We start from the raw sequence: 10036 nt of genomic DNA on the forward strand, positions 1-10036 counted from the left end.
GACTGTTGCTAGCAAGAGAGTGAGGACACAAAGCCAGCTGAGTGGTTTGAAGCCTCCTGGACAGAAACAAGCCGCAGTCAATGCAGGTTATGTGAAAGATGGCCAAACAAGTAAGAAATACAAACACAAAACTTCTTGTATTGTTTTATTAGAAGTTACTATTCAAATGAAATTACTTGATTACTCATTGTTTATGTTTATATTCACACCATATTCATGTATTAAGTAAAATACAGTCAACACAGTGCTGCTCCCCTGGGTTGTTGGTACATTTATACCAAAGATCCAACAAACAGCAAATAAATCCCTTTTTTCTTCTCAGCACTGATCTTCACACTCATTTTCTTCCGACCAGGGGTGTCTCGATGCAACTTTTTCTACTTCCGATACGAAACCGATATTAAAGCTGAAATCGATATCAGCACCAATTTGTACACACTTATATTATTTTCTAGTGTGGAATGGTGGAAAAGGTTTGATCTAGTGAAATCATTCAAATAAAGAACAGCGGTAGGTATACAAAAAAATAATGTATGTTTTATTTATTATCTATTTATTACTAACTGTGTGGAATGTAGTTTTGCTGTCCTCAAGTTGAAGTGGAGTGGTGATTTTTTTTGGCGACACCTAGCCGCCGCAATAACTCAATTAGTTTTTCTCGTGACACAGCAAGTCGAGTAAAGCGGACACATTTTTAGATTGCAATTTTGTTCAATTAAATGCCTTCCGCTCGACTGTTGCTGGTATAGGCTCCAGCCCCCCGTGGCCCCAAGAGGGATACGTGGTAGAAAATGGATGGGTGGATGAAGGCACTTATTAATAGGGGTGTGGGAAAAAATCCATTCGAATTCAAATCGCGATTCTCACGTTGTACGATTCAGTATTGATTCTCATTTTTCAAAAATCGAGTTTTATTTGTATTTAAAAAAATATTTGTTTTAATTTATTTAAATTTTTTTTAAATTTTTATTAATCAATCCAACAAAATAATACACAGCAATACCATAACAATGCAATCCAATTCCAAAACCAAACCCGACCCAGCAACACTCAGAACTGCAATGAACAGAGCAATTGAGAGGAGACACAAACACGACACAGAACAATTCAAAAGTAGTGAAACAAAAATGAATATTATCAACAACAGTATCAATATTAGTAACAATTTCAACATAGCAGTGATTAAAAATCCCTCATTGACATTATCATTAGACATTTATAAAAAATTTAATAAAAAAAGAACAATAGTGTCACAGTGGCTTACACTTGCATCGCATCTCATAAACTTGACAACACACTGTGTCCAATATTTTTACAAAGATAAAATAAGTCATATTTATGGTTCATTTAATAGTTAAAACAAATTTACATTATTGCAATCAGTTGATAAAACATTGTCCTTTACAATTATAAAAGCTTTTTACAAAAATCTACTACTCTCTTCTATATCCTGCTGAAAACCTATGTATTGAATGAATAGAGAATTGTTTTGAATCGGAAAAATATCGTTTATGAATCGAGAATCGCGTTGAATCGAAAAAATCGATTTATAATCGAATCGTGACCCCAAGAATCGATATTGAATCGAATCGTGGGACACCCAAAGATTTGCAGCCCTACTTATTATGTCTAGCTTCTGTGCTATTGTGTGGTTAGCTGTTGTGTAGCCGATTTGCTGGTTTCGAGCTGATAGTATAATAAGATCGGACCACCCCTACTTAGGACCTATGGTTTCTAGCTATCCAACAGCGACAAACTAATCAGAGTCCGACACCGGATGCTTTGGTTGGCTCCTACGGAGTTCAGTGTGACATCCGCTACGCTGACTTGTCCTCATTAGGGCCACACGTCTACATTAGAGTCGATCCCAGCTGTCTTTGGGTAAGAACCGGGACACACCCTAGACTGGTCGCCAAGTATTCACACTCATGTTCACACCTACCGACAATTTAGTGTATCCAACTAACATACCGTATTTTCCAGACCATAGGGCGCACCAGATTATAGGGCGCATTAAAGGAGTCATATTATTATAATTTTTTTCTAAATGTAAAACACTTCCTTGTGGTCTACATAACATGTAATAAATAAATAAATGATAAATGGGTTATACTTGTATAGCGCTTTTCTACCTTCAAGGTACTCAAAGCGCTTTGACAGTATTCCCACATTCACCCATTCACCCATTCACACACACATTCACACACTGATGGCGGGAGCTGCCATGCAAGGCGCTAACCAGCACCCATCAGGAGCAAGGGTGAAGTGTCTTGCCCAAGGACACAACGGATGTGATTAGGATGGTAGAAGGTGGGGATTGAACCCCAGTAACCAGCAACCCTCCGATTGCTGGCACGGCCACTCTACCAACTTCGCCACGCCGTCCTGGTGGTTCTTTGGTCAAGATGTTGCATAGATTATTAAAAGTTAAAGTTAAAGTACAAATTATTGTCACACACACACTAGGTGTGGCAAAATTATTCTCTGCATTTGACCCATCACCCTTGATCACCCCCTGGGAAGTGAGGGGAGCAGTGGGCAGCAGTGGTGGCCGCGCCCGGGAATCATTTTTGGTGATTTAACCCCCAATTCCAACCCTTGATGCTGAGTGTCAAGCAGGGAGGTAATGGGTCCCATTTTTATAGTCTTTGGTATGACTCGGCCGGGGTTTGAACTCACAACCTACCAATCTCAGGGCGGACACTCTAACCACCACTGAAATATGTTTTACAGATCATCTTCAAGCCGCTTTCTAACAGTCGCTTCCGGATGCGCCGTTTTGTGGGCGGTCTTATTTACGTGGCTCACCTTCGCTAGCGTCTTCTCTTCGTCATGTTTGTTGTAGCGGTGTATTGTGCAGGGACGGGAGTGGAAGAAGTGTCAAAAGATGGAGCTAACTGTTTTGATGACATTCAGACTTTACTTAAATCAATACCGGAGCATCATCTCCTCATCCGGAAACAACAAAAAGGCCGGAAATGTGTGACGTGAAAAACCGTCCGACCCGAACTCTCTAATAACTAAAGTTCCTTGGGTGAATGATGTAAACTCACCACACCGGTATGTTTTAGTGCTTTCATGGCGAGTTTACTGACAGATATAAGTAAGAACTTTACACTACTTTATATTAGAAATGGCAACAGGGAAGGATGAAAAAGAAGAAGCTTATCGACTACGGTGTCGGCACGGACAACAAAAGCAGACGCGTGCAATTTTTCAGGATTAATGCAGATCCCAAATACAGATCAGCAGGTACCAGAAGGTAAGAAAAGTTGCTTTTGCAAAACAAAATGGCAGATAATGTCTTACCACACACCATAATAATACTTGAATGTTTAATGCACCAACAATCCTTCAAGCGGTGCGGCTTCATAGCTTACCAAAGTTGTTCTAAAACATTATGGTAGATTTTTGAGCGCCATGTGTATTGTTCTATATTTTCAATGGAATATATAAAATGTTGGTGTTGTTTACTTGAGTCATATTGCCATCATATTGCAGTCTACACGTATCTCTTATGTTTGACTGCCATCTACTGGTCACACTTATCATTACACCATGTACCAAATAAAATTGCGCCGAGGTTGTTAAGCAAAACCAGAATTATTCCGTACATTTTATGGACTATAAGGCGCACTGTTGAGTTTTGAGAAAAAAATATATTTTAAGTGCGCCTTATAGTCCATAAAATACGGTAATGTGTTTTTGGGACGGTGGTGGAAGCTGAAGAAATTATTTGATGGAATTTAGGAGTTATGTGTTAAAACAAACTAAGGCATCAAAGAGAATATTTTATTTATTCAGGGAAGCTAAAGCCTTGCAGTCACACAGCCCTTCTGCTCTTGCCACTTCACAGACAGCTGTTTTGTGAACAAAGCACAGTAAAATATTTTACTTAGTACGAGAATATTGTGTGTGTGTAAACGTGGTGAATGTGTGGTACAATTTAAAGTACTTAATTACTCCCTCCTGTTTACAGGTGTTGCCACAAGTAATCTAACAGACAGTGGCTACTTTCAGAGAACCAGTTCCAACATTTTTGAGGTAGGAATGATTGTTTTGGAGTACATTTGAGGGAAAACTGTAGAACCTGCGTGCATGCAGCAGTGGGAACAAGTGATCTGTTTAAGACAACATTAGAGTGCAGATTTTTCACCTTTTTACGGGAAATATCCTTTATGTTCTAATGCACTGGTTCAAATGTATAAACAGTCTGTCAATTGTCAATTAGACTGCCGGAATCAGACTGCATGATTATAAAATGAACAGACTGACTGACAGAGTTGTTCATGTAATTGACATTTCAGTCTTAAACAAAATTAATTTTCATTGCTCCTTTTCTGAACACATGTTACGAATCACGTCCTTGGTTTAATAAAATGACACACATTTCTATGTGTGTCATATTATGAAAACAAACCGATAAAGAAATTGCAATTAAAAAAAGAGCAGTAACCAAAAACTATACATTTGCACACAAAAAAATATATATTTTCAATTGAAAAAACAAACAAAATAGTGTCTTTTTTTTAGTTGCCAATCATTATTCAAGATCATTAAATTGTAATATTTTTATCACAATTATGAGACATAAACACAGGGTGGAGGTTTAAGAATAGCAATTGAATATCTAAATTTCCTACTATTGGCTCAAATTTAAATCCTTTCGACATCCAATGTCCAGGGACTTTTTTCCCCCGAGTTTGTAAACAAAAATGATAAAGATTTTGTGATATCGATATTTATCTAATCACTGTGGTATTGACCGTATAATACTTGGTATCATTATTGTCAACATTATGTCATTTGTGTTGATCCGACCACCATTGAGAGCTCTATTTTAGCTGTTAGCACCAGTAAGCATGGCTTATTGTATCCTCCTACAATGTGTAGGGTAGCATGTTTGTTTGTCCTCGTTTTCAGTGATACTTGTAATAAACATGGCTTATTTGCTACCATGGAGACTAGGATTGCTGACTTAGAAGCAGCTTTGCACCGTGGAGGGACGTTAGCTGCTAGCTTGCTAGCAAAGACGCATCATATTGCGGGCCTAAAAATCCACAGCTGATTTGTATCGATTGTAGTGGCTGCTACTGACGCTGCTGAGTAACTCTCTTGTCAAACCGGATATTCTCAATGCAATAAGATGGAAAATACGTAAGACAATTACGGATGGAGATCAAAAAACTTTTTGATAACAAAAAACGATTTGCAACCCAAAACATTGTTTTTAAACAAAAAAAAACAAAAACAATTAGCAACCAAAAAATAACCTAACAAAAAAACGATTTGAAACCTAAAATTTTTTTTGTTTAAAAATATATTTTTTTTCATTTCAAATCCATTTTTTTGTTTGCTTGCAAAGAAAACAACAGAAATGTATCTCTGTACACCTTTAACACTACCGAGAGTCTATGTTTCAATGACACATTCTTGCAGAAATACTAATACAATTATGTTTGTTTTGCTTTTTGTTTTTAGATGCCGAATTCTGCATATAATAACCAGATGGAAAATGGTTACAAAAGCACCTACAACAGTGTGGGTGATGACTTGACAAAACATAGACATGCTACTATTGTGTAAATACCGCTGACACCTTGGACGGCGTGGCGCAGTGGAAGAATGGCCGTGCGCGACCCGAGGGTCCCTGGTTCAATCCCCACCTAGTACCAACCTCGTCATGTCCGTTGTGTCCTGAGCAAGACACTTCACCCTTGCTCCTGATGGGTGCTGGTTAGCGCCTTGCATGGCAGCTCCCTCCATCAGTGTGTGAATGTGTGTGTGAATGGGTAAATGTGGAAGTAGTGTCAAAGCGCTTTGAGTACCTTGAAGGTAGAAAAGCGCTATACAAGTACAACCCATTATCATTACCTTGGAACACCCAAAGAGTTGGACTCTCGGACCAAACACTGAAACACTTCTGAGCTCTACACTGTTTCTTAAAATGTTTTTCAGTGCATGTGAAGGTCTGCATGGATGTTACTGGTATGAAAATGGATTTTGATGAATTAATGTATGTGACATTGATTGTACTTAATGTCTATGAAGGTTCTCATTCATCCAGGTCATTGTAATCTCAAGGCATTCAATCGATCGCAACTGAACTGTTCGATTTGTCTTAGAAGACGTTTCGCCTCTCATCCGAGTATGCTTCATCAGTTCATGCTCATACACCAGATCTGACCAATCCAAGTCTAAGACTATATCTGACCAATCTAAGTCTAAGACTATATCTGACCAATCTAAGTCTAAGACTACATCTGACCAATCTAAGTCTAAGACTATATCTGACCAATCTAAGTCTACATTTGACCAATCTAAGTCTAAGACTACATCTGATCAATCTAAGTCTAAGACTACATCTGACCAATCTAAGTCTAAGACTATATCTGACCAATCTAAGTCTACATCTGACCAATCTAAGTCTAAGACTATATCTGAGCAATCTAAGTCTAAGACTATATCTGAGCAATCTAAGTCTAAGACTACATCTGACCAATCTAAGTCCAATACTATATCTGACCAATCTAAGTCTATGAGCATGAACTGTTGAAGCCTACTCGGCTGATGGGCGAAACGTCTTCTAAGACAAACCAAACAGTCCAGTTGCAATCGATTGATTGTACTTAAGTTCTTTAACACTTTGTAAGCAATGTCCCCCCTAATTTTCATGTGTCTGAGTATGCACGCAAATTCCCTGAGCATTCAGCGGACCACATGTGAGCAAAATTAGTCATGCACGCTGTGGCCACACCAGCAGTACACCTGTACCAAACCTGATATCATCATAAGTGTTATTATAATAATCAAATAAGAGCAGTAATTTCCATTATATATATCGTATTTTTCGGACTATAAGTCGCATTTTTTTTCATAGTTTGGCCGGGCTCCAGTGCGATTTATATATGTTTTTTTCCTTCTTTATTATGCATTTTCGGCAGGTGCGACTTATACTCCGGTGCGACTTATACTCCGAAAAATACGGTAGTCATTTATTTCAGACCCAGGGGGATCCATAATCACAGAAGAAAAAAACATACTACAGTTATAAAACACAAATAAAAGAAATACAAGCAGAAATAAAATAAATACAAAGTTGTATATAAAAAAACAAACAAAGAAAAAACACTCCACACTATTCAATGTCCAGCATACAGGCTTGCTCGCCAATGGTTCTACAGACTGGATGAAAATCTGACAGAACTGCGAGTCGGGTTAGTCAGACCATTAATGACATTGTTGTCTGACTCAGCTGCCCTCCACATGAACCTGTACATGAGATGACGTAAAGTGGCAGAGCAGGTGGGGACCCCAATACTGACAAACATTTGGCTTGCACTGCAGTCTCATGGTGTCATTGTAAGCCACTATGAGCTTCTTCACACTGGCTTGTTTAAACCGACACCACAGACAAGCAGTATATATTGGTGTGCAATATTCTTTAAAAAGTGTGATCTTCACAGAAACTGAGCACGGACTGAACTTTCGACACAGCATATCTGCTTGAGCCTGTGGCGGGTCGTGCGTTTCCCACCTAGGCCTTCAGTGATGTCCGACTTCAATGATTACCTCTCAAAATACCACGATTGATGTCACCACATGACCATTGCTGGAGAAATACTATACAGAAATACATTTACGCACTACTGGGTATTGAACCACCTCAACAGTGTACAAAACGGGTTATTTTCTGGCGTATTTAAAAATCAATTAAAACGCATCAGCAATTACAACATATCTTATGTGGTACTGTCAGAATTAAAATTGCAAAAAACATATGAAAAGTGATAAAATTAAATATTTCAACTCAGTATTCGACGCTGTATAAGTCAGTGGTACCCCTCGACGTCGGCTGATTCGAGTGGAAATGGCGGGCATTTCCCCATTTCATCGCCAGAACAACTGAGCTAACCGACATCGCCTCACAATATGTAGTTTCTCTTTATATATATGACCTTGCACAAATATTGTAGCGTTTGATGAGTTAATAATGGTGTGTGTGTGTGTGTGTATACATATATTAATATAATGGATATATATATATAATAAAATTATTATTAAACAATATAATTGCACACGAAGAGTATGTGAAAGTTTGACTCTTACCTTGTTTACTTCCGTGGCGACCTCCTTAATGTTTTGTAATCAGTCAGAAATATCAAGCAGCTGAAAAGCACCAAACATGGATAAATGTGGAGAGTGTTTTGCATTGTTCCCATCTTGCATTGTAGTGGATTTAAATGGCTGTCATTTTGAATTGTTTATGCTGTGTTTTACTTGTTTTATACTGCACAGGCTTAAAAGTAGACATTAGATGGCAGTAAAAGCACATACTTGGAGCTTATTGGTTAATTACTGTACTGTTTTAATTAATTATAACTATTAAAAGTAATAATTACAACTACAGAAAGAAACGCTGCCTTTTTGTCCACTGTCTGCTCTGTTATCCGCACATTTCATACATTCGTGTTTGTTTTACACCTGATAAGTGTTTGTCAATCTTAAACATTATTTTATGTTCCAACACATTTACACGTTAAGATCATTTGTGAATAGTCAAGAGCGATCTATAATTTTTGTTGGTAAATGAGAGACAATTTGTTGTGTACAGGGGGAAGGAGACGGCACAGACAACAGGGGCGTAGTATTAGCTCTATGCTTTATTTATATATGTATATATACTATATATAAATAACAAATAATAATATGCATAAACAAGGGAAATGGAATGTGACTAAATCCAAGAGTGTGTATGGTGCGCGACTATGTGTGGGAATTGGGAGTGTTACCGTGAGTGTTGAGTGAGAGACGGAAGTCCCGGAGGGGAAAAGCAAGCTCGAAGGTCCGTGAGACAAGCAGGAAGTCGGGGCGATAGCGAGGCGTCAGAGGTCCGTGTCCAGGCGGGAGGTCGAGATCCAAGAGGCAGCCAGGGAAGCAGAGGGAACGCGGGAAGACGAGACACACAGCTCGTAACGTGGAAACGGAGGTACGCTGCTGGAAGGGGCGACAAGGAGGACACCAGACAACTGAGCCCGACGGGTGAGAAAACACAGACTTGCTAGGTTCGGCTTACTGTACAGGACAGGTCGCTACGTTCTGGCGCGGCATAGCAGGTTGTGCAGGTTTATGAAGGCAGGTCCTCTGATCAGCCACAGGTGTGCTGATTGCTGGATTGATTGATTGCAGCCGCTTGCCTGGCGCGCTCCTGGAAGTGTGCTCCGCGCAGCACACACAAGAATGCGCACAGACGTGCGCCTGGGCCGTGACACAATTAGGGATTATCATCACACTTTAACATCTCTAACATGTAAATGCTGCCTCTTTGCTAGGTCATCATTGCAAATGAAAATATGTTATTAATTGTCTTACTCGGAATAAATAAATGTTAAGTAGATATATGTAAACTAGGAAATACATGTTTTTACATTTGCATTTTCTACATTACCCAGAAGACTTAGCTCTGTATACAGTAACAGGAAGTAGGTCTGAGCTACGCGGAAGGATGACGTTTGTGCAATAAAGATTTGATAGATTGTTACTCGTTGTTGGTCCTGCTTTGTCTACACAAGAAACAAAAATAAGTTTTGATTAGACAATTGACCACTAAAAAAAAATGCGACAAAATTGCAGGCATCGGACAAAGTTTGAGGCCATGCATAATTCACAGGGATTGGTTAAATTTGCGACATTGCAACATTGTGGAGGGACTGGCTAGGCAAGATGCTGTCACGGTAGCAGAGGAACAAGAATGGCAGAGAATCAGTGGGGCAATTATTAATGAATTAATAAGCGACAAAAATGACTACAATGTAACACAAGAAAAATGCCGATAACAAGCTCACAATTCTTGGCAGGGAGGTACTGTGCCTTTCCACACCACTGATTGGAAAGCGGGTGCAGGTGTTTGTCTCTTTGCTCTGCCTCAGGAAGTCAAGGGATCACCAGAGGAGGTCGTCACTTTTACTGGAAAAATGTTATTAGCATAGTCATATAGTTGTAGAATAAACCTGGTTAGGTTGAAAACATTATTAAC

The 10036-nt window shown here is 39.0% G+C and overlaps 1 protein-coding gene across 1 annotated transcript in view; it reads left to right on the plus strand.

The window, feature by feature from the left end:
• The window catches only part of igsf5a (immunoglobulin superfamily, member 5a), a 29528-nt gene extending 23513 nt beyond the window's left edge, over window positions 1-6015 (plus strand). Inside the window, exons 7-9 of the mRNA XM_061961709.1 lie at window positions 13-110; window positions 3980-4044; window positions 5482-6015. Coding sequence (XP_061817693.1) covers window positions 13-110; window positions 3980-4044; window positions 5482-5586 — 268 coding nt within the window. The 3' untranslated portion in view covers window positions 5587-6015. The remainder of the gene's footprint in view (window positions 1-12; window positions 111-3979; window positions 4045-5481) is intronic.
• Window positions 6016-10036: the final 4021 nt, after the last annotated feature.

The sequence above is a fragment of the Nerophis lumbriciformis genome, linkage group LG09, assembly GCF_033978685.3.
Source record: "Nerophis lumbriciformis linkage group LG09, RoL_Nlum_v2.1, whole genome shotgun sequence".
Taxonomy (NCBI): Eukaryota; Metazoa; Chordata; class Actinopteri; order Syngnathiformes; family Syngnathidae; genus Nerophis; species Nerophis lumbriciformis.